The sequence below is a fragment of the Centruroides sculpturatus genome, unplaced genomic scaffold (genome assembly GCF_000671375.1).
Source record: "Centruroides sculpturatus isolate CEXI.00-Female unplaced genomic scaffold, Cexi_2.0 scaffold206, whole genome shotgun sequence".
NCBI classification, from domain to species: domain Eukaryota; kingdom Metazoa; phylum Arthropoda; class Arachnida; order Scorpiones; family Buthidae; genus Centruroides; species Centruroides sculpturatus.
In genome coordinates this window covers 30,635-55,975 of record NW_019384442.1, presented here as the reverse complement: position 1 = coordinate 55,975, position 25,341 = coordinate 30,635, and the positions used below count along the sequence as shown (strand labels likewise).

Genomic DNA, 25,341 nt, shown 5'->3' with positions numbered 1-25,341 from the left:
AATCTTTATTGTACTAAATAAATACAGTATAGTGGTAGAAGGGAAAGAACAGTATTAATTTAATTTTATATTCCATCAAACTGATGCAATAATGCATGCAAAATATCAATATATACAATTAACCGAACATTTTATTTAGGATTATGTAAATACATTTTCTTTTGTAATAAAATGTTATTAAAAAGTCTTTGTATAATATTTCATTAAATGGATTTTGTAAGATCTAGAATTGAATCTAGTGTATATTTTAGTATTATAAAATCAAACAAAATCCTTATAAATAAAATTATTATAAGTTTTATAAAATAATTTTTTTTCATTGATTATTAAATGATTATTATATCGATTGAAAATTACTAATATTATGTATATAATTTAGATAATTTCATTCATATATCTGCATCTTTTTTTATATTAATTCAGAGAAGAAAAAGTCGAGCAGAAATACTGTATTTAGTGGATTGAGATTCGAAGAAACGACGATCAACCTCTCAGAAGTTATATATTTTTTTACTTATACTTCGTATAAAAATGTTATTTTTACAATGAAACAAATTCTTGTCCTTTTGAATGCTGAGAATTTGAATTACATATTTGATAATATACTGTTTAATTAGACGAGTATTTTGGGCACGCTACAGCTTCAAGAAAACGGAACAGAAGTCGTGATATAAAATACTATGTATAATTACTATAACAAATTTAAGCTAAATCGTATGGAATATTCAAACTGGATTAATGTTCCATACAATTTTTACATCTACTTTCTGATGCTAACACCCATTCGATGGCGGATGGTTGAGGTGTTATCCTACCGCTCTAGGGATTCGGTATTGAATCCAGGTGAGAAGATTATCACAGAATCCAAAGGAAAAATATAGAGGGTGTTTACTTTAACATTTATCCAGAAGCAAAAGCGATCTTTTCAGCATTGCACGAGTATATTAGGTCTTTTTTAAAACTCCGTCCACCTTGTGGGCACCAAGAGGACCTCTTTTTAGCAAGCCTATTATGAGTTTGGTCAGACTCACAACGAGGCGGCCAGGTGGTGAGGGACTGAACTCGACATATTCGGACGGACCACTTTCCTGAATAATCCCTGAGATTTTCGACCCGTACGAATTTGAACCCAGAGTGGTAGGTTGGCACTTTAGCCGCTCGGTTATCCGGCCGTCAATATATTCATAGTTTATGGAGCCTTAATTTCTCTGCGATGTTTACACTAAAATAATTAATTAATTCAAAAAAAAATATGTGTAAATAGCGCAGAAGTTCTGCGGCAATACCCAAAAATTTCAAACATAAGAACAAAGAACAAATTAAAAATACGATCTTTACATATCATATAGCAATACGACGCCGATTTCGTATTTCGATAATTTATTTTATTGAAAACATCGCGGTAGAACTAATAGGCCTACAACTGTAGACTATCTATGCATATACTCGTGCAGTACTGAAAAGATCTCTTTTGTGCCGGGATAATTGCTAAAGTGAATACTCTATACGTTTTTTCTGTTGGTACGAAATAGGATGGTAGGATTTATAACTTAGTCTGTGAAGCAGTGGCGTAGCATAGTGGGCCGCCCCGGGCGGCACTTTTAGGGGGCGGCAAAATTTCACAATAAATAATAATAATAATATCTTGTAAAAATTTGAACCATTTCATATTTTTGTCGCACCTACGATTCGGACCGATTGAAATGAGCACGGAATTTTTCATTACTTATTCTGTGACGAAACTGAATTTTAGTCTTTTAAATTGAGATACCTAAATATGGGGGCGATGAAATTTTCCTCCGCCCCGGCCGGCTGACACCCACGCTACGCTACTGGTCTGAGGACTGCTCACCTGAGAATCCCAGAAATTTTCACGGAAAGTATCCAACTGGGAAAACTCCACGTGGCTAGCCCATCCGAGCGAGGCACGAACCCTCGACCGAACTACCAGTGTTCAGGGTACGAAGACCGCTTGGCTACTGGTGGGCAATTTCAAATCATATGTATATTAAGTAGAGAAGACATTTTCAAATTTGTGGCGTAATAAACACTAGTATTGTGTTTTATTCCAAAGACACATGGCAAATTTTTCATCAAATTCCTTTATTAGTTGATTATTAGTTGATACGGTACATTGTTTTGTACTCGTTTCGGGCTTTGTCCCTCTTCAGTCAACTAAAATACAATATATATATTTAACTTATTACAGTAGAGAGTTTACATAAAATAATGAGTACATAAACGATATATAGACGTACCTTTTGGTTACACTTTGTATAATTTAAAAACGTAAAATCTGCTTTAATCTTTGTATAACTAGTATATATTATAAATAAATTAAAAGGTTAAAAGTTTATACAGTATATACTAGTTACACAAAGATTAAAGCAGATTTTACGTTTTTAAATTATACAAAGTGTAACCAAAAGGTACGTCTATATATCGTTTATGTACTCATTATTTTATGTAAACTCTCTACTGTAATAAGTTAAATATATATATTGTATTTTAGTTGACTGAAGAGGGGCAAAGCCCGAAACGAGTACAAAACAATGTACCGTATCAACTAATAAATAAATTTGATGAAAAATTTGCCATGTGTCTTTGGAATAAAACACAGTACTAGTGTTTATTACGCCACAAATATAAAACAGGACACGGTTTCAAAAAGAAAATCAACATTTTCAAATACTGTATAATAAATTTAGATTCACTTGAATCAATTAAAAATTACTTTAGCCTTTTATCATGACATAGTTATAGTGTGGCTGTCCGCCATTTTTGTATATACATACCGTACGTTTCTATATTCAACAGTTGACTCAACGGTGAGAGAACAACGTTTCTAAATGGACCGTTGAGTTCTCCGTTGAGACTAGTGACGTCAGCGCTGTTTCACCGTTGAGCTCAACGGTCTCAACGACCTGAAAGACCGTTGAGTAGTCAACAAACTAACATGGCGGCTTCCACGAAAAAGTAAATTTCGCTTATAGAAACTATCCATTCGCTGCTGTGGATGCTGTAATAGCGAACAGATTAATGAACAATCTGTATATGATAAAACACGTGATTGCACGATTATGTTGGATAATTTGGTCAATATTGAAATATAAAGATTTTTTCATTTGTCCAAAATTGATTACGACTGATATTTGGCCCGCTAAGTCTTCCTAATGATATAAATATTCAAGAAATTAATTAAAATTATTAATTAAAAAAAGACCCAGTATACAAAAAAATGATACAGATACGGGTTCATTTGAATAAAAGGATTTATTCGAATAATGGTTAAGCGAGTTACTTTAATTATTTAGCAAAACAGTCACAATCGCCACCTTCTCGTTACTTAAGTCAGCCATCTTGAAAAGCGACCTCTCAACGAAAGCGTTTCTTTTTTCTGCAAAACGTGACGTCAGATCGTTCAACGGAGGGACTCAACGGAAAATTCACTGTTGAGTCAACCGTTGAATATAGAAACGTATGGATAGTTATAGTATTTAGATTTAGAATTCTTTGTTCTTTCCTTTCCTTCTTCTTTCTACTAATGACCATTTCCGGTCACCCGACAGGAGCGGGAAATTCGTGGGTCCTGATTGGTGGCTTATCGACGTGAACAGGGAGGGGCCCTGCCCGTGGGGTACAGAAGGAGAACAAAGGGGTGAGAAAGACACTTTTTGCCCGGGCGACGAAGAGAAGAGGTTGCGAAAGTATCGTCGGGACATTAAGTCGGACCTCGAGGACAAAGAACAAGCCGAACGTGCTGAGTATCGAGTAGTCCTAAAAGAAAAGAAAAGGACTAGTGACTTGTCCAATAAGAAATAGTGGTCTACAAAACCCAAGTGACAATTATCATACCAGGAATGTTGGATATTCCAATGTCGATCGACAAAATCCCCACAATCATCAGAAACCACAATCAGGACCTCCTGTGCTAAATACCGGTATACTTTTCCTTCCTTCATTTTCCTCTCCTTAGTGTAGTGTTAGATTTAGTTAGTTATAAGTTAGTAATTAATTCGAATCCGTATCGTGAGAACAACTCATTGTAAGAATCCGAACGAGAACAGAGACTTATATATATCTATCTGTGTATGTGTCTCTGACGGGCATCACTGTATTACCTGTTAATTCTGGTTGTAATAAACTATTGTTTAGTTAGTATTTGTTGGAATATTTGTCTCGTACATCCTTAACTTTCACAATAGTTACATACTTTAATTATACGTAATTTTTATGAATTTCTTGTGACCTGTCATATGACATCAAAAGAGTTTCTTAATAGTATTACGTTAATAAAAATCAGGAGAGAAAATGTAGTCACCGGTTACTGTATTTTACTACTACATATCCACATAACTGGTGAATTTTCATACAATTACTTATTCTTCTCCATTACAATGTACTGTATCATATTGACATAAAATAATAAATTTTATTTAATCAAAGTTTATCCTTCTGCAAATTATAATAAATTTAAACTCTTAAATTAAAAAAAATGTACAGGTGTGTATCAGTTGTTACTGATATAATCAATGCTCTATTGGCATAAACCCAAAATCATCCTGATTTCGTCATCACGCGCTACGTTTGCAATGCTTTTTACACGAATGCGATTCTTTACAAAATCAAAATGATCTTTTACGGTTGAATAATTCTTAAATTTTCTGTAAAACCGAAAATTATCTATCCAACCGTATTATATCCGCTTTCCTGGACTATTACAAAGAATAAAAAAATTAGTTCTAATGTTTAATCGTTTGAGCAGAACCGATGATCTTTGCTTAAATTAACAAATAAGCAAAAAAATTTGAGTTTTTTTTTACAAAAAATTCCACTCGATATCTCAAATAAAACATCACTGATCATTTTTTACATTATTTTTCCTTCTTACGCTATTAAAAAAAGGGAGCTTAAATTATAATTTATTTTATTTTTTAATAAAAATGGATAAACAAATCTAAAACAATAAAAATAAATAAAAAAAATATATAAAATTTAAAATATTTTATACAAAAAAAAAAAAACATAATAATAATCCGAAAACAGAAACAAACAGAACCTTCCCCATACGAAACAAACAAACAAACCCCCCTCGCGTCGATCGGACGAACTAAATGATGACGATGACGATTGGCGATGCTCTATTTATCAACTTTTATAATATACATCAATCTACTACAGATGGCGCCGTTCGAAGAAAGTGTAAAATAAATGTTTACTTTTAACAATTTACTCAGTAAATATATAATAAATAAAATAAATAAATTACGATATCGTAAAAGTATTTTTTGTAATAATAATAAAAATAAAAAAATTATTAAAAAAAGACATAATGTAATATGTGTGTGTAATAAGAAGAGAGTCATCTAGACTACGCATTATTGAGGGGGGGTAAGAAAGAATAAGGAAAACGAAACGTTTCAGAACCAGTTGCGACGAAATGGCGTCATTTCATCTTTGCAAGAAAATAATCGATTCTAAGATAATTCATCAACCATAAGGTAATTATTAATCTTTCTTATATTAATTTAATCGAATAGAAACTGTATAAAATTTAATTATTTTTCGATACGTCCATATGTTTGTCTGTCCGTAATTTGTCTTTTAAAGATGTTTTCTACTGAGGTATATGGCTATATATTCTTTTTTTCTTTTTAATTTTTTTCTCGTCATATACAATATCTAAACATTCCTTCCTGTATACGCGGATTAGATTTGTTATAATAATTTAAATGTCAGCAATGTGCTTGGAAAATGTATATAAATACTGTTTAGTTATGTTTCAAACTCATAAATTATCATGTAAACTTTATACATTTATGCAGCATATATTAATTCTTATGTGTACATTAAAGGTTTATATGGGAAAATATGTAATTAACTTTATATATAGTAATAGGTAATGTATCAATTTTTAAAAAATTCTGAGTAAATTTAATATATATGGTTATTTCCTTGTTCCATTATAGGCATATAGATTTATTATATTGCAAACATTTTTTTCCTTTTCATGCTAAATTTAAAAAAAAATTGTCCCTACAATTATATTATTTTGTGTAGAAAATATCACGGTAATTGAAATCAAACTGAGTTTACAAATATTATTTTTATTATGCAATATTAAATTGTACTAATATTGTATATACTTGAATATATATATATTTTCAAGTATATACAATATTAATATATTAGTACACATATTTTTTTAATGAAGTAATATAAAATAATTGTAGATTGTTTAAATAAAAAAAAATTTAGTTTTGTTTGATTTAAATTGAAAAATAATAATGCATGTAAGAATTTATGATGTGGAAATTTTAATAGAAAATAAATTGATTGTAAATATAATAATAACCAATTCGATTCTGCATAATTGATTTTTCATTTTGAATGATTAGTGCAAAAATGTATTTTTATATATTAATTTAGATGAAATAATTATAAGAATTAAAATGTTTTATTATTATTTTGTTGGGAATTTATCTTAATTTAAAATCAAAACAATTTGTTTTTTTAGGGGAATTAACGTTGATCTGGAACTTTAAATTTAAATTTACAAATGAGTATTTGTTTTTTTTTTATAAAATAAAGAATTTTTATAGTTAAATTGCTATAATAAAAATTAATTGTGCAATATGATTATTTTCTTTTATACGCAAACAATATAAGTTAAAAGAAATTAACTATAATATAAATCTTACTGGAGAAAATTAATTAATGTTACATGAAAATGAACAGCTGATGTTACAGATGCAAAATAGTATTAACAGAAAATAATTTTGTGATTCTATATAGCTTGAATAAAGATTATTTTTATACATTCAAATGAAATAAATTAGAGCATAAGCATTTTACTTTATTATTTTTTATTCTTTAAATGTGGATAAACATTTGTGCTTTTTGCATAAATATGTTTTATTGATGTTGCAAGCTTTAAAATATTATTTAATTAGTTTTTTTGTGTTTATAATAATAATAAATAAATTTTCATCTGTATGATTTAATCAACTACAGCCTCTGTATTCTTTATTCATGTTGAGTATCTTAAACAGTTTGTTTTAAAAATTTGATAGATTTTTTTAATCTTTAACAGTGTAGTTGATAGTAATGTAACAAGCATGTACAGGCACCTGTTTTAAGATTTTAATTAAATTATTAAAAACATTAAAATTTAGAAATTTTACTATAATATTTTCTACAGCAAACTAACTTATGATGTAACTGATAGAAATGAGTAACAAATTCAATGCAATAAAGAATAATAATAACTATGAAACTGATAGAAAGGTATCTTAAGAATCAAGGAAAAATTTGAAAACATTCTGACTTGAACATGCAAGATGGTAAAGAAAACTAATAAACAGTTTTAATAATTAAATATGAATTGTAATGCTACATAAACACAAAAGACAAGTTGAATTTTATTATTATATACTTAGGTTTTAAATTTTATTTAAACCAATGAATAAATGTTTATTGGTTTACATATATTCAAGTATTTTTACATGTTATAAGATGATAATTTCACAAAACATGTATAATTATTATTCTGGTAACTTTAGAAATTTATATCATTAATAACTTGAACAAAGGAAAGGGAACAATAGCTATAATGTAAGTTTTTAAAATTTTAATTCTATATAAGAGAAATCAAACTTTTCTCTTATATGGGAAAAAATTCAAGAAGTTAATCTTGTGATTAACTTATAAATTAAATTGAACTTGCTGATGAGAAATCCTTTATTTTTTTAAAGAATTTTTTAAAGAGCTACAATTAAAAAATTATAAATGTTAATTTATTGTTGATTTTTAATATAACTAATATAGTGCTCTTCAGAAAGATTATATTATAAAGTTTGGAATAAATATTTATTGTTGTACACGAAGTATCTGGTCCTATTTTCAAAGCATATAATGTGTCTTATGTAAGCAGAAAAAACAATAAATTGTATGAACCTATAATAAACATCCAGAAGCCTGATGCATTGATAGTAAACCAAACAATCACTAATTAATCAGGCTATTATTTTGCTATAATTTTTTCCAGATTGTTCTAAATTATTTAATACATTAATTATAATAATTTAATAATTTATTAGTTTAGATATGATATGATGCCTAATGTCTACCTTTAATACCAAAAATTACTTAATATTTAATTATTAATTATAGCAAAATAATAGCCCAATTAATTATGGCGATTGTTTGGTTTAGTACTATATGAACTCTTAATCATTAATAATGAAAGAGCCAAATATGTAGATGGCAGATATCTTATTGTCTACATAAGTAGTAATAGGCTGAAAAAGTATTTGGTGCTCTGAAAAAAACTATGTGGCCCATGAGACTCTCATTATAGCTCAATACTGAAACATTCACTAAAAAGGTAGAAATTACACTGGAGAGAAAATAGGTGCAAACAGAATGGAATCATGCATGTGGGTATGTATGTTTGGTATAAATGAAGGTTCATTATTTGATAATACTGTTTATTGAAAGAGATACTCTTATATGATCCTTGATTTATTCCGACTTTAATGAAAGTCCACGAAGGCCAGTTTTCCAGGCTTTATCAGTTAGCTGTCCATGCTGAGAGAGTTTGTCAGAAAGGGATAGAAAGTTCCTGATCCTCAGAGTAGTAAAGGGCAGTCAGTCTTATCAAAGAGAGAGCACAAGCATATACAGTTCAACAAGGGAAGAAAAATTAGTGGCAAATAGGAATACAGCAGCAGCACAAAATTAATCCAAGAAGATAGATGGGCCAGATAGAAACTGATCAAGAATGTGTGCTGTGCCCTTGAGGGACAGATTTTTATAAGATTTGCCACTTGATTGTACATCCTGATTGGTCTTTGTCCTCAACTTCACTTCCTGATTGGTATCTTACCTGTTTCCAGAGGTAATTCAAGACCAACTCAGACTTGGGAATGGTTGACACTGATGTTTAATTTGATACTGATATCCAATTCTAACTAGGGATGTTTACTGATCTTGGGATTTAACATTGTTTAAATCAAGAATTGATAGTTATTATTCCAAAGTTCCAGTCATTCAAAATTTCTCAATAGTATAGAAATTATTAAAAGGAATTATTTTTACAATTAAAATTCAGGGATTTTGGTGAAGGATCCAATCATGTCCAGGTCCTCACATAAACAGACCACTATCAAGAAAGAAACCAAACAGAATATGGGGAGAGGAAGTGAAAAAAAAATGGTGTAGATGTAGAGACAAGGATTTGGGAGATAAAATGAAGGAATATAGAATAAGATGGAAAGATGTTGAAAATAGCAAAAAACCTACAGTTAGGCTTTTGTGGGGGTATCAAGTCCTATAAAAGCCAAATGATGATTATACTTTATGTATAAGCTAAAACATATTAATTTTATATATATATATATATATATATANTTGTAAATAATGTATACTTAATATAATGTAATATCTTTTTCTGGTGTAATGCTTGTCCACAGATTAGTATTACATTTTTGTATTTTATCAGTTCATTTTTAATAAGATTTAGAATATAATCAAAACAATCAAAGTTTAATTTAGTAAATTTTATTTTATTTATAGGCATATTACATTTTTGTATTTTAATTTCTGTGTTTCCTCAATTAAACCCAGGGTTCAAATAGACCCTGGGAATAAAAGTACTGTTAAAAGTTTACCCCAGACACAATCAACTAAACCTTTAACTTCCAGTTTTGAAAATTTTAATGTCAAATTGACAAATGTTTTTGATTTTAACCAAGATCTGCTTCAGGTCACCAACATTTGTCAATTTGACATTAACTTCCAGTTTTGAAAATTTTAAAGGTTTAGTTGATTGTACTTAGTATTATATTCCAGTCATTGAGAAGTATTTTTTGTAAACTGGGTTGAAAAGTATGGAAAACATGTGTTGTACTGTAAAGGGAAATATAGTGTTGTGACAAGTAAGGAACTTAAGTAAAATTCTACATCTTTAAATTGTCTAGAATCAGGCAGCACTTTCTATTTTAAGGTTTGTGGAAACATTTGAAAAAATTTAAAGTACAGTGGAACCTCTATATTCGTCTTTAATCTGTTCCTAAGGACCTAATGAATATGGAATATGATGACTATAGAAACAATTTTTCTCATAATAAATAACTGATATTCAATTAATCTGTTTCCATCCTGAAAAAAGGTACAAGAATAAAAATTATGTTGTTTGTAAAACTTTATCTTTATTGTACTAAATAAATACAGTATAGTGGTAGAAGGGAAAGAACAGTATTATTAATGTAGTATTATTGTTTAGAAGAAGACATATCAATTAAAACATTAGGCAATTCCAATTATGATCGTGGGGTCTGTTTTGCCTATGATTTAGTAGTACTTGATTTAATAAAGAACTTGTCCAGTGTTGTGTGTTTTTGTCTGCTTTTTAAAACTTTTCTGAAGTAGGTAATTACATTATCATTGAATGTATTTGTATTCTGGTTGACTATAGCAACATTTGGGTGCCACTTTGGAGTGATTGGAACTTGGTTTCTCGCATTGATTATTTTTCAATAACTCAACAACACACACAATGACTGCGCAAAGCAGACTGATTAACTACAGCTAGCTGATCAGCATGGGCATGTGATTGTAGTGCCACTTTTGATGTTGGGAATGACAACAAATACAGAAAATATTGATGAATATGGAAAAATAAAAAAGTCGTCAAAATGTGAATATCAAATATTACGATATAGAGGTTCTACTGTATTCTCAAATATTGAGTATGGAAAGACCATGATTGAGTTCACAAGTTGAGAGCTTATCAGCCAAAGAGTAATTAGGAAAGTTTGGATTGAAGATGGTGAGTTTGAACTAGAAGATGGTAGTCAAGATCTTGATTCCTACATCAAAGCAGACATGAATAACAATGTAATAACTGAATTGGAAGATGCTGAATCAGGTTAACTATGAAAACTGATTATTTCAAGTGTTTTAGCAAATTTTTTCAAATATTGTAACCCATACAGTAAATAAATGGTTTATTTAGTTTGGAAAATGTACATATAATTAAGATGTTTCTTTCAATTTTTACTCACTCATCTTCTGTTGTAAGGTAATAGACACTGGCCTTGAATAAACCCTGGGAAAGAAGTATTTTAAAAGAAACCTTCTAGGGTTTAATTGAGGAAATATATATATTCAAATGTGTGATGTAACCTGTTGACTTCATGGACCACCAAACTCACAATTTTGAATCCTGCGGATCACTATTGTGAATTTTTTAAAATGATACAAACATCTGTAGAATTGTTTCATTTTGCTTTATTTTACTTTATTAATATGAAATTCACTTGTTTATATAATTATAACAAATTACTGCAAGTTTGTTGCTGCTTGTTTGAAATAAGTTTATGGATTCTTGGCTCTTTTCCATGAAGGATAACAATTGCATTCACAATATTGATTTATTGACAATATTATTTATTGATAACATTCATTTTGTGTTTGGTTTTAGATTCAAATAAAAACCCCCAATGAGTGAAAAAAGTGACCAAGCATTTTACATTTCTTTTGTAATACAGTCGACCCCCCCCCATAACACTGTTGATTATTCCATTTTATATAAATTCCATGTTGTACGAGTCACTTAGATTTTACAAATACGTGAGCCGTTCATAGCCTGGCATACTTATTTGTAAATCTAAGTGACTCATACAACATGGAATTCATATAGAACAGAATAATCAACAGTGTTATAAGGGGGTCGACTTTGTACTTTGCATAACCTTGAGTTGATCAATGTCTGAATTTCTGTACAGACCATCAGTGATCCATGTGAAGACAGCTATTAAAGCTGCATTAATTAAAACTCTGTTGCATATAAAAAAAGATTGTTGCAATTTCACTCATTAATTAATTAAACCCTGAGTTAAGCAAGGGATACCTATATTGCATTATAAGATACTGTACTTTGTTGAGCAGTCTAAGATGATGATCTTAATGATCTTTAATATCATGCCTAAGCTCAAGTGTTTACATTTGAGCTCAATACATGCCATGTGTAGTGGGAACTGGAGTTTGAACTATGGAAAGCTTACTAAGTTACTCATAACCTTCTAGAGCAGCAAAATGTAACTTAGTATCTACTATACCTAGGCAGTTATTTTTATAATATGAGATGCTTGTCTATGACATGGTAGTATGCTGGTAATATGAGAGTTGATTAGTGTCAGATTACTGGATATGTCAAATTGACAAATGGCCAGATTACCAAGATTGTACTGTAATTATGAAGATCCAAAAATGTTTGCATCTTCATAATCCATCTTCAAGATTTGATAAGATATTATGATTTAATTTAGCAGAATTTTTGTTTTTAATTTTAACACTTATAATTAAAAACAAAAATAAAATGACCCTTGTACAAAAGATAAATATTAGTTTTACTAATGAATTTGTTATTTACATAACATTATTTCTCTATTTGTATTAGCTAATAACATGTTCCGATTATTAAATGAAAGATAACAGTAATTGAAATGTAACATCAAAACTCATATTTTGTGTTTTTGTTAAATCAATAATAGTGTCTGTAGATATTAAATTATCAGAAACTAAAATGTCCAGACATCATAATTTATAATAGATAGCATTGTAGAGTATATGGTGGTGCAGTATTCTCCATTCTTTATTGATGCTATCAACTCTTACAAGATATGCCCATCCATATTGGGCAAATAATGGGTTATTAACAATCAAATTTAAAGGAGTTATATTTAAAATAGTTATATCAGTAATTCTGTCATCATAAAATCAAATAGAACAAAGTAACTTGTTACAACACTATTAGAAACAGAAATTTCTTTTTAATATGTAAATAAAAATAGATATAAAACTACATAAATTTATGTTTTATTTATGAAGTATTTATATTCTTTAAAATTTAATTACCAGTATTTATTTGTTCAAAATGAAAAATATTTACAATTGCATTTTTATATATTTACAAATTGCATAAATAAGGAACTTTTTTAAGGAACTGAAATTCAAAGTTTTGAATTTAATTTTACTTACTGTCTTATCATAGCATCTGAAGATGAGAGCAATCCTCAAAATATGTTTAACTGGTTAAAAGGCAGGTTTGGTTTTTCCAGGTAATGCCTGGTAATCTTCATAAGTAAAAATATTAACCTATTAAAGAAGTTAAAGGTTCACAATAACAATAAAACATTAATTCTTTCATTGGCATCAGCAAGAATTTTTCATACTTGCTAATTTTGGTAATATCAGCTCTCCCAAAAATTTCTTGTACTTGATAACTTTGAAATGATTAACTTGCCTGGCAAGGCCTGCCAAACATGAAAATAAGAAATGCATTTCATATTAATATGCAATGTCAAAATTTAAAAATAGAGAGAAATTATGTAATTGTCGTACTAATTAGTCTGATCATTCTTTGTAAGTCTGTGACAAATTAAAGATAAGAATCAAAATTAATACATAAAAATGTGGAATTAAAGATTTGATGGAACAGAGTAATTACTTGTTACACAAATATAAACATCCAAACCAATAGTTATATATTAAACAATTGCTGGATTATATTGGGCTATATTACTATGACTATTATTAATTAAATGCTAAGTAATTTAGCACTAGAGGCAGATGTTAGGTGCTATCTCTTGCTAAATTTAATAATTAGTTTAGAAGGTTCTGGAAGTAGAGAATTGGCCCAAGGTGGGACTTGAACTTGCATCATTGTAATTGTAATTGACATTGTATTTTTAAAGGAGAAAATGTGTAATATAACAATCATTTCTATATAAAAATGATTTTTGTGAAATATTTGATATTGAATAGCTTTTTGAATCTTAAAACTTATTCATAACATTTTTTTAATACTTCTTGATGTGTTTTTAATTTGTTTCAAATGATGATGATAAATAAAAATGTTAATATGTTTTTCCAAATGTATGTTAGATAAAAGGTAATCAAATGTTTGAATAGCATAATTTTAATATGTTTACATAGTATGAAGACATTACAAATTGAAATTCATTTTGAGTCATTTCTTTTCTAGATCATTCTGAATTTAGTTATTACAATGCAGAATTATAAAATCATTAAAAACTAAGCATCTGGCAACAGACTCAGCTGTAATGACAATGTGTGTACTGATTTATAATTTAAGTACAGTTGTTCATGTATATGTAATATGGTAGTTTTTATTTTGATAGCAAATGGAAATTAATAAGTATAGATAATATGTTTCATATGCCAAGATGATATTTTGCATATAAAATACATTAGACTCAAATTTCTACTGTTGGAACAAGAAAAGGAAATAACATAGTTGACATCTTATTTTTTGTTGCTTTCTGTCTCAAGATCGTCTTTGAGTACATATTGGAAATGACATTAGTGACAGGCATTACAGTCAGTTTCAAAATTATAAACACACCCAACTTTTTTCAGTAACAAAAGTATTATCAATATTAATGTAGCAGTATTTATTATATTACTATATTGTTTACAACATCAGTTTAAACATTTTCTGAAATTTTTAGAGCTATCTGACAGTTACAAAAAAACTATCAAATATTTTTAAGTTTTAATTGTTTCAAAAGTATAAACACAGGTGCATAAAATTAATATGATAATTTTTTTATTAATTATTGATTTAATTAGTTGTCATCAGAGGATAGTATCATTCATTATTACAAAAGTGATGCCAATTTTAAACAGTTTTTTTGTGATTTAAAACAATGCCTCATGGAAAAACAATAACAGAGTTGGAAATACATGAAATTTACCAACTAAAAGGAGCAGGACAATTACTAAGACAAATTTTGGCAGTTGTAAATCATCTACATGTGCTGTGAGAAATGTAACTCATGGTGAAAATTATGGCAGAAATAAGCAATGTGGAAGGCCTAAACTCCTTACACCTAGAAATAAAAGAAAGGTTTTTCAGCTACTGATGGTCAACAAGTTGTCTGTCAGAGAATCAGCATCAACATTACCAATTGCAGTTTCACCAGCAACTGTATGGAGATGTATGCATAATCATAAAATTGCCAAATTTACAAATATGGCTGCCAAATCAAAATTAACACAATTGCATAAAACAGCTACATTAAAGTGGGCCAAAGACAAGATGACATGGAAAGAGGAGTAGAAACAAATAGTTTTATCAGATGAAAAAAAAATCGAATTTGGATGGACCTGACAGGTTCTTCTTCAAATCATGCCAATAGTGACTATAAACTGGCATGATTTGAGGAAGAATGAAGAAGTCAGAATGAGCAGACAGCAAGGTGGGGGCTCTGTGATAGTGTGGGTAGGATTTGGATGGGGGTAAAACAGACGTTGTATAGAAGGTAGAATGAATTCAGAAAAGTATCAAGAACTGCTGTATCAAAATTTAATAACTTTTGATCACCTAACTGGCAATTCCAACAGAATAATGCTACCATTTGTGTCAAAGTCAACTAAAAATTGGTTTGCTGAAAAAGAAATTAATGTAATTGATTGGCCATCATGGAGCCCTGATATAAATCTGATAGAGAATGTTTGGGGCATTATGAGTTGTCTTGTTTATGGCCAAAACAGACAATACAACATTATAAATGAACTGAAATTAGTTATCATGGATTGTTGGGAAAATATTAAACAAAAACTTGAAAAACTAGTAAAATGTATGCCTGATAGAGTATTTGAATCAATTAAATCAAATGGTACACCTACAAAATATCGAGACAGCACAAATAATTTTTTTATGCACCTGTGTTTATACGTTTGAAACAATCAAAAATTGAAAATCTGTGATAATTTTTTTTGTAACTGTCAGACAGCTCAAAAAATTTCAGAAAATGTTTAAATTGATGTTGTAAACAACATAGTAATATATTTATTATATTAGTATCGTTAATGTTTTTGTTATTGAAAAAAGTTGGGTGTATTTATAATTTTGAATGGACTGTAAAGAAAAATTTGGAATTTGCTTAGGTGCAAACTTACACAGTAAATTAAGTACCACAGTAAAACAAAAGCCAGAAGTTTTTCAGTATCTCACATGTTTCATTGATATGGTCTTTTGACTTTTCTATTAATATATTGCCTACACCAGGGCTTCTTAAACTTTTTTTTATTCACGACTCCATTTATGATTGTGATTTTTTTCATGACCCAAAAATATGTAATAAAGATATATACAAATTTGCAAAAACAATAATGGTGTACTACCACAGTTCACACCCATGTTACAATGGAACAGAGACAACTGAATACACTGAAAAGCGACAACACTACACTAGTTCACACTACAATCAGTGTTGCTAAATCGTTGTCTCGCTGCACCAGAAGTGACACAAAGCGCAATTCACGAAACCTATGACATAAAGCGTGCCATTTTCAAACTTTCACAAATTATTTTCAATATTTTGCATTAAAATCTCGCAATCCCAAGATTTCGCTAAGCGATTTTTCAAATGGGACCATAGTTTAAGAAGCTCTGGCCTACACAAATGCATTGAAAAAGTTTCTTTTTCCTTTTGTGGGATTTGGTGAAAAAATTAAACTTTTTAATAATTTACATATGTTTGTTATTACATTTGTTACAGATTTTACATACAAATAAGCAAACAAAGTTCACTTTTTAATAAAACAACCTATGTTTGTCTACTTAGTTGACTTTGGTTTTTTTAATGACATTATTGAAACACAAATATATATAATATTATAAAGCAACAGAAATGAACTTTAATAAGCAAAATGAAGTTATTGAAACAAATTTCTTACTCCACGGCCTTATCACAAAATTCTTGGTTTTTTTAGCTTTTATGTAAGCTTTTTGTAGATTTAAATTTGTTTTATTTAAAGATAAAGACACTTCTATTAGCTGGTCATCATCATCTTTATTGTCTTTACTTTGCTAGTCCACAATTTCATGAAGATTTATAGCATCAGTTCTTCAGTGGAAAAAGTATAAGGGCACAAAAATAAAAGCACAAAATAACACTTCCAAACAAAATGGGAAAATGAGCCCTTTAGCATGATTTGAAACACCCTCTAATGAAAAATAATTTATTTCCTGATAAATGGCTTTGCACCAATATGGAAATTCAGAACATACAGATTTCTGGCTTTTGCATCTATATTTTCCTGTATTTGGGATGCATAGCATGATTATTTCCATTTCATCTGCATCTCACAGGTTCTGACTTTCAGAGAACATTTGTTAGGTTAATGTAATCGTTTTACTAGAAAATATTTGAACCTTCTACCTCTGAAAGATTTCTGGCTTTTACATGTTTTACTGTATATTATTGATATTTGAGCTAACTTGGCTCAAACTGGTTATCATTTTATAATAACTATATATATTTATTTAATACTTAGATAGCTTTGTAAATTACTTTAGCTCTGATTATTTAACTATATTTCACTTTCTATATATTTTAACATTTACAATCATGTATTTAGAAAAAATTTTGTCTAAAATCCAGTTAATAGAAATAATTAACTGTTTTGACATTAAAATCAGTGTTAACAAATTAAACATATATTAGTGTAAATGTATTTGTGGTGCTACAATTTACATAGGGCATAACATACATGAAACCCAAAAACAACAATATCAAAGATCCTATACCAGGGGGTCGCTAAAATTTTTTGATCGTCAACCCCTACAACTTTTCAAAACCTCACATCGACCACCACCAAAAAGTTTGTGTTACAAGCAAAAAAAAAATCTTACTATTTTAATACATCTCTTTTAATTTTACACTTTTTACATTTATTGTATATATGTGAAATACTAAAATTAAACGAACAGTGGCTTAAAAACAGCTGTAGAAGTGCTAATAACGTCAGCATACTGTGAATCAGACATAAGCTTATGAATGCTGTGGATGATTGACGTGTATGTAAGAACTGGAGCATGGACTTGGCAATTTCTGTTGTCCTGTGTGACTTGATCTGTAGCCATTTTACATGTTGATGGATAGCTGTACTATTAAATTCATTGAAACAATGTTCAAAAACATAATATTGTCTGTAGTTATATTAGTGATTTTTAGTTTCAATTTTTCAATTGACCCCCCAATAATGTTATATCGACTCCCAAGAGTCAATATCAACCACTTTGGCTACCCGTGCTCTATATAATATACATCAGTCACATGCCTTTTGCACTCTACAAAATACTCATTTCATGCATCACAAATAAAATATACTATTGCATAGAACAACAAAGAACAGAGCAACAAAAAGACTATCATAGAAACCATATGGGATACAAAGAACACTTGCTCATAGAATCAGTCATTTTATGACAAGCACACAAACAACACAGCAACTTACATGCAGAATGCTTTTTTGTAATCTGTTTGTGCAATAGCATCCCACATTTATGGTTATTGCATACACTATACTCATCTGTACAAAATGCATTCATCATTCAATATTTCAGCATTCCTGGATATGAGTGAAGTCTACAAATAGCTAGGATTCTAACAAACTTAAATTCATAGAACAATGCACAAATACAACAAAGACAAACAAAAGAATACAATAGCAGATTAAACTCAATACTGATAATTCAACTAAATACAAAATACATATTTAAAGCAATTAACACACATGCAGTTCCAGTACTGACATATTTGTTTTGAAAATGTTGTTTATAAATATGTTTTGAATATGTTCATTTATACATTGGACACACACACAGAACAAGACAACTCCAAAGGAAAATGTAAACAACATTAACAAAGCACAACAAGCACCACCCTAATTCATTTATAGAAAGGCTAACTCTTCCTCTTAAAGAGGGAGGACAAGCCTCATAGATATTTGAAACCTGTATTAAAAACAAATATATTATGAAAGTTTTTCTACAGTAAACACGAATTGTCACAATTAAACAAAGCAGTAACTCTTGCAGATAAAAACAGTACACAATTAAACCTACACAATACTGATTTGAATCTAACACAGTGTGCAAAATGCATAGATAACATTAGACAGTCCTGATTTCAGAACAAGCTCCACAATAGATATCTTAACTATCTTAGCTAGGATCATATTGACAGAATTACATCAGACTGCTGGTTGACTCAAAAATGCCTCTTTGGAGAGAGAAAAAGATTCATGATTGCCATACAAGATCAAGTCATAAATACAATAAACTATAGGAAGCACATCTGAAAAGACACAACACTTACAGATGACACTTGTAGGAGATGTCACATCATACATAAAACTTAAAAACACATCACATTGAACTGCAAGCTATTAACATAGACTTATATTGACATAAGCAAATAGCAAACATAAAACATAATACAGTTGTCCCTCTATAGTCCGACGTTTTTTAATCCGACATGCTCAGTAGTCCGACGCACCTCCCGTCAAGGTACCCGTCCCCGTTATGTGTCTGCTTGCACAGAAGCATGTCGCGATGTGAATCTCCCCATCCAATTCTTACTCGATGACACACATTTCGTGTGTTTTATGTGAGCAGTTCTGTTCGAACAGTTGGAGTAGAGAATATTGTAAGTTACTGCTAGCAAAACAATGCGAAATATGTAATTATTTTTGGTAATCCGGACACTTTTGGTAATCTGACACACCTTTGGTCCCATACCTGTCGGATTATCAAGGGACAACTGTACATTAAAATCTTGTACACACAAATACAAACTATTACATACTCAGCAGCCATACCACATATTCACTCCTCAGGCAGTCATATAAAAAAACACACAGCAAATATACTATGATCATGCCATAATCACAGATAAATTAATTCATTTCAATGGACAAGACCACATTCATTGACAAACAAAACAAAATCACATAAATCATATACATAGCTCTACCAAACATCCACAACATACAAAATACCTACAACAAAAAAATTAGTAAACATTCAGAACTTGTGATAATAGAGCATCTGTGGAGAATAGATATGCATTGTGATAGTAATCCTTTCTTGCGTAGGAATTATATCGTACACTGCACAAAAGTCTAGAAACATCAGGGTTTCAAAGAAACAACATACAGAGTGATTCAAAAGTCACAGAAATTTTTTAAAAATTAATAACTCACAAACTATTTACAGTAAGATGATGCGGTTTTCACAGAAATGCTTAGAAAGCAGTGGGATTTTTTTGTGTGTAATAAAAATTTTAGTACCAAAATAGTTACATTTTTTGCCATAGATGGCACTTGATAAGATTACATAATTTGTGTAGTTACTTGAGCTTACACTAAGAACATTTTCATTTTTTTATTCTTATTTCAACAAATTTACAAATGCTACAGCACCATCTATAGCAAGAGATGTAACTAGTTTGGTACTAAAATTTTTATTACACCTAAAAAAATCCCACTTCTTTCTAAGCATTTCTGTGAAAACTGCATCATCCTACTGTAAACAGTTTGTGAGTTGTTATTTTTTAAAATTTCTGTGACTTTTGAATCACCCTGTATATGCCAAATGACTACTGGATTAAATTGGGCTACTTTATTGCTTTTATTTTTGTTTTATTGCTATTTTTATATGCATATATGTTTATATATGTATATATCACATTACAGAAATACGTCATACTAAACATATGTCTTATAAATTCTTAAATGCAGATACAAACAAACCAGCATGCAATTTTTTGTAGCTATGCTTTGATCTTGATCTTGTATAGCAGTAGGCATCATATACAAGCTGAATAAGGTAAACCTCACTAATACCACCATAATGCAGTAAATTTGTCAAGTAACTAAAATATTGCTTACCAAATTGTTCTCTGATTATTGATGGTTAATTAATTTTTACCTCAATATATAATTTATCTAAAATAGAAAAGGTTTGATCAAGACATAGCTCATCATAATGAACAGTATTAGTTTTATTTTTTAGTTTTAAGTTGATTGATTGTGATTGACTAAATGCAATATTTTGCATCTTTTTGTGTGTTTACTATTAATTTAATCAATCATTTTGCTATTTCTAATGGAAAATAAGAATTTTGATTATTTTATTAATAGCACAGACTGACAGACTGAAAACCTTATATGCATATTAATATTGTTTTTTGTAATTTAAATTAATTTCTTTTATGGTTTTTTTTGTTACACAATTTTATATATATATATGTGTGTGTGTGTGTGTATGTACAATTTTTTCATATTAAAAAGAATTATAATCTTATATATCTTATTATTTATATAAAATTATATGATTATTACTACATAATTATGTTAAATGAAAAAGTAAATTATTTTTTCTCTTTACAGCATCTAAAGAAAAGAGAAAGTACCTTGTTACCCATTAATATTTTATCATATTCATGGCATAATTTTGCAGAAAACTTACTATTAAAAAATTTTAATATCAAGTTACATTCATCATGGGTAAAAGAAAATCTCAAAATCCCAGAAAAATTATTTCTATTCATAATGAAGATGACAGTGATTCTGATGTTTCTATATTTGAAAACAAACAGGTGGGACGAGAAACATTTAAAATTACTGAGAGTAATAAGTTAGGTTTCAGTCATAATATAATGGGAAAAAATTATTGTTATATCAATAAAGTTAGTACAAATCAGGATAATGAAACATTTGATGAAGACAGCGATTATTCTGTGACCAGTGCAAAGCGAATGTGCAATACAATTCCATTAAATTATATAGAAAGAAAAGAAGAATTTGATGATGTTTCTGACATCAAAGATAATTATAATCATACATCTAGTACAATGGTTGTTTTTCCAGATATGATTAAATCTGGAATTTTGACTGCAAATGCAAGAAGAAATTTTATTAATAATAATATGAAAGTTGCAATGCAGATGGAATCCATTGAAACTTGTCATAATAGTATGAATGATAAAAAAACATTTAATTCTGTTGGAAATAATGATATGGATGATCCTTTAGATCTTTCAATTGATCAGAGTGATTCAACGTCTGATGACAGCTGGCATAATAATAAAGATCCGAAAAAGTACAATTCAATAGGAAGTTATGTGCCGAGAAGAAGAAATCAGACATATCCACCAACATTCAAATTAGCTGTTGTGCAGTATGCTGAAAAACATGGTGTTATGGCAGCTGCAAGGTATTATGATGTCAGTCCAAAAAGAGTTAGAGTTTGGCGTACAAGTAATATGAAACAGACAATAATTAAAAAGATTAAGAAACAGGGTTTAGATATTCTTGAAATTGAAACTGGATCATCTACGGACAGTAAAGAAAAATCAAATGTTCCATTGTCAGTGAGTACTGACACATCAGTAAAGACAGATTCGGTAAATAAATGTGCTGAGATAATAGAAAAATCAAATCATTCAATTTCTCGTTCAGGAAAGTATTGTTGTAGGATGAAGGAAAAAACTATAGAAACACAAAATAGAACAATTCCTGTTTGGGAAATAGAATTATTTGCTAATTTAAGAAAACAGTTGAATTCAAAGAACAGTATTAAAATAAAAAAGTTGTTAGAAACTGCAAAGAAAGTGCAGCCATCACATTTCAAAACAGAAGAAAATGGTATTCCTACTTTATGGATAGTGCAATGGTGTGTGAAGTTTGGTGTTGGATTTGAAACAAACAAATGTTGTGATATATGTGCAATACCAAAGGTAACTTGTTTAAGATATTCTTCTTATAATTTATAGATATGTTTATTCTAAAATATTTTATTGCAAAATTCAAATTAAATGTAATATTTTAATCTTTTAGTGATTATTTCTATCTTAATGACTAATTTTTATTTTTAAATAGACCAAAGATTAAAAAAAAGCAGATACATTTCTGACATTCATCTTTTATCTTTGATAGTTAAATTGACATTTTTATTGTTGTTATATATTGACAGTATGCCACATGAAAATGTATTAAGTGTTATCTTCCATGAGATATGATTTAATTGAGAAAGTTTAAGATAAGCTATTAAAAAATTTGTAATTTCATTATTTTCTATCACAAAGAAATCAATGGTAGTTAAGTGCATTCTCAATTGCTGATAACTAATATAATAATAATAATTGTTCTTGAAAATACTGTATTGGATAAGAAATTCTGATTGTGAAAATTTTTGTATTCTTCAATATATTTTTTGGGCTGCTATTTGAAAAAATTGTAGACCTATAAATTCCCACTATTGTCTGTCTGTCTGTCTTTCCTTAATCTTGAACAGAGTTAGTTAGATGAAAAACAAGATTAGATATGGAAACCTTAGGGACAGGAGCCTTGATTCACTATATATGAACTGCCAATGCAAACTGGAAGTGACATTATTTTAATTTGAAAATTTTTCCCTGAAAGATGTTTCATAGATGATCAGTATGACTCTATTGTTAAAGGAAAAGTATGATGTACTGTACAGGGACAAGCCACTACGAATTTGGGTGGAACACACATGTTTTAAATTAAATTAATTAAAAATATGATTAAAAACTGCAGCCTAGCATTGTGATGATGTCATAAATAATTGCTCTTTACTACCGTGTTTCCCCGAAAATAAGACATGCGCAGAAAATAAGACCTAGCACAGATTTTGCCGAATTGCAAAATATAAGACCTCCCCCTGAAAGTAAGACCTAGCGAAGTTTTTTTTAGTCGTAACGGTCATTGACAGATGGTTGAAAGTGGCCGTTGGCTTTTTGAAAGTACAGCCACTGGTCAGCAGACAATTACGCCACACGGCATGATTTGCATAAGACTACGGCTTGGGAATCACAGATTTGCATAACGTTACGGCTGGTGATGGCTAATTGGTCGGCCGGGAATCACGCCACATGACATTTGCATAGTGCTACGGTTCAGTAAGCATTAATTGGTCATTGAGTCCGATGTTGACGCTATAAAAAGGCGACAGTTTGAGACATCGGATATACGTCACTCTCGTCTAAGTTCGACTTGGGAATTTTTTTTGTTCAATAATAAATGTGAATTCTTCTTCCTGGAAAAAATAAGACATTCCCTGAAAGTAAGACCTAGTGCATTTTTCAGAGCAAAAATTAATATAAGACACTGTCTTATTTTCGGGGAAACATGGTATGTAAATTACCATTGGTCATTTTTTAATGAAAAAATTCTTCATATTGGGCTAAAATTAATTGTTTGTTTAGTTAAGTTATGGCAATGCAACACTTGGGTGATCTGCCTAGGGGGGATGCCTTCCAGGAGGTCTTTTCAAGGGTAACTGACCCTTATTCAGGTGTTACAGATGTGGAGAAAACCTGGAAAACTCCATATTTTTTATTCAAATCTAAAACCAAAAATGAAGAGACTGTTATCAATAAATAATGAACAATAAACAATATTGTGAGTGTGATTATCGTCTTTCGTGGAAAAGCGCAAAGAATCCATAAACTTGTTTCAAACAAGCAGCAATGAACTTTAGGCTTGCATTAATTTGTTATAATTAAACATGTGAGTTTCATATTAATATAGTAAAATTGAACAATACAAAATTCATGATGATGGTCCACGGGATTCAAAATTATGACTTTAGTGGTCCGTGAGGTCAGAAAGGTTGCTGACCGTTGCTCTGCATAACTTGCACCACCATATACTTTGCACCTCTAAATTTTCTGTTGAAGACATAACACTTAACCAGTACAGTAATACCTCAACTTATGCTACCCTGACTTACACAAACCCGGAGTTACATGATTTTCAAATCTCGTCGATTCATCTTTTGTTTGAGCGCCACGCAACTCTTGATTACTCACTCCCTCCACACTATTGTTCAGCTTACATGTTCGGACGTGTTGCGTGGAATTGACACATAGCTACAATTTATTTTGTGTTATTTATTTCTGTGTTTGTTATATCTACAGAGACTTGAGAGACTCTATGTGGTGATTTCTTGCAACCGTGAACGAATCGAAAGACGAGATAAGATTAACAAGAACATTTATTAGCTTACATACATCCAACTTCGATTTTACACAAATTGTGAAATTATACCCCAACTTACACAGTTATTGCTCGGTCCCACCTATCGCTTAAGTTCGGGGTATTACTGTACACAGTTTAGAAGATATTTCTGTGTTTGTTATATCTACGGAGACTCGAGAGACTCTACTATGTCATCCAAACGAAGTAGAACTAATTCTTCTGCATCAAACAAGAAAAGAAAAAGTTTATCTTTGGAAAGTAAAGTTAACATTGGGTATGTTCGTAAAGTCGAACGAGTTAAACGAGAATGATGTCATCGTTATTCCTATTTTGTTAGACTTTTCGAACGATTCATTACTAACGCGTTTAACTCATTTGACTTTACGAACGTACCCATTATTAAAGACCTCGATACAAAAATGAAAATTTGTGAATTGGCAAAGAAGTTTGATCTAC

General features: G+C 29.7%; 1 protein-coding gene across 1 annotated transcript in view; it reads left to right on the top strand.

The window, feature by feature from the left end:
• Positions 1-5,221: 5,221 nt before the first annotated feature.
• LOC111620180 overlaps positions 5,222-25,341 on the top strand; it is a 42,156-nt gene continuing 22,036 nt past the window's right edge. Inside the window, exons 1-2 of the mRNA XM_023362063.1 lie at positions 5,222-5,501; positions 21,271-22,619. Coding sequence (XP_023217831.1) covers positions 21,384-22,619 — 1,236 coding nt within the window. The 5' untranslated portion in view covers positions 5,222-5,501; positions 21,271-21,383. The remainder of the gene's footprint in view (positions 5,502-21,270; positions 22,620-25,341) is intronic.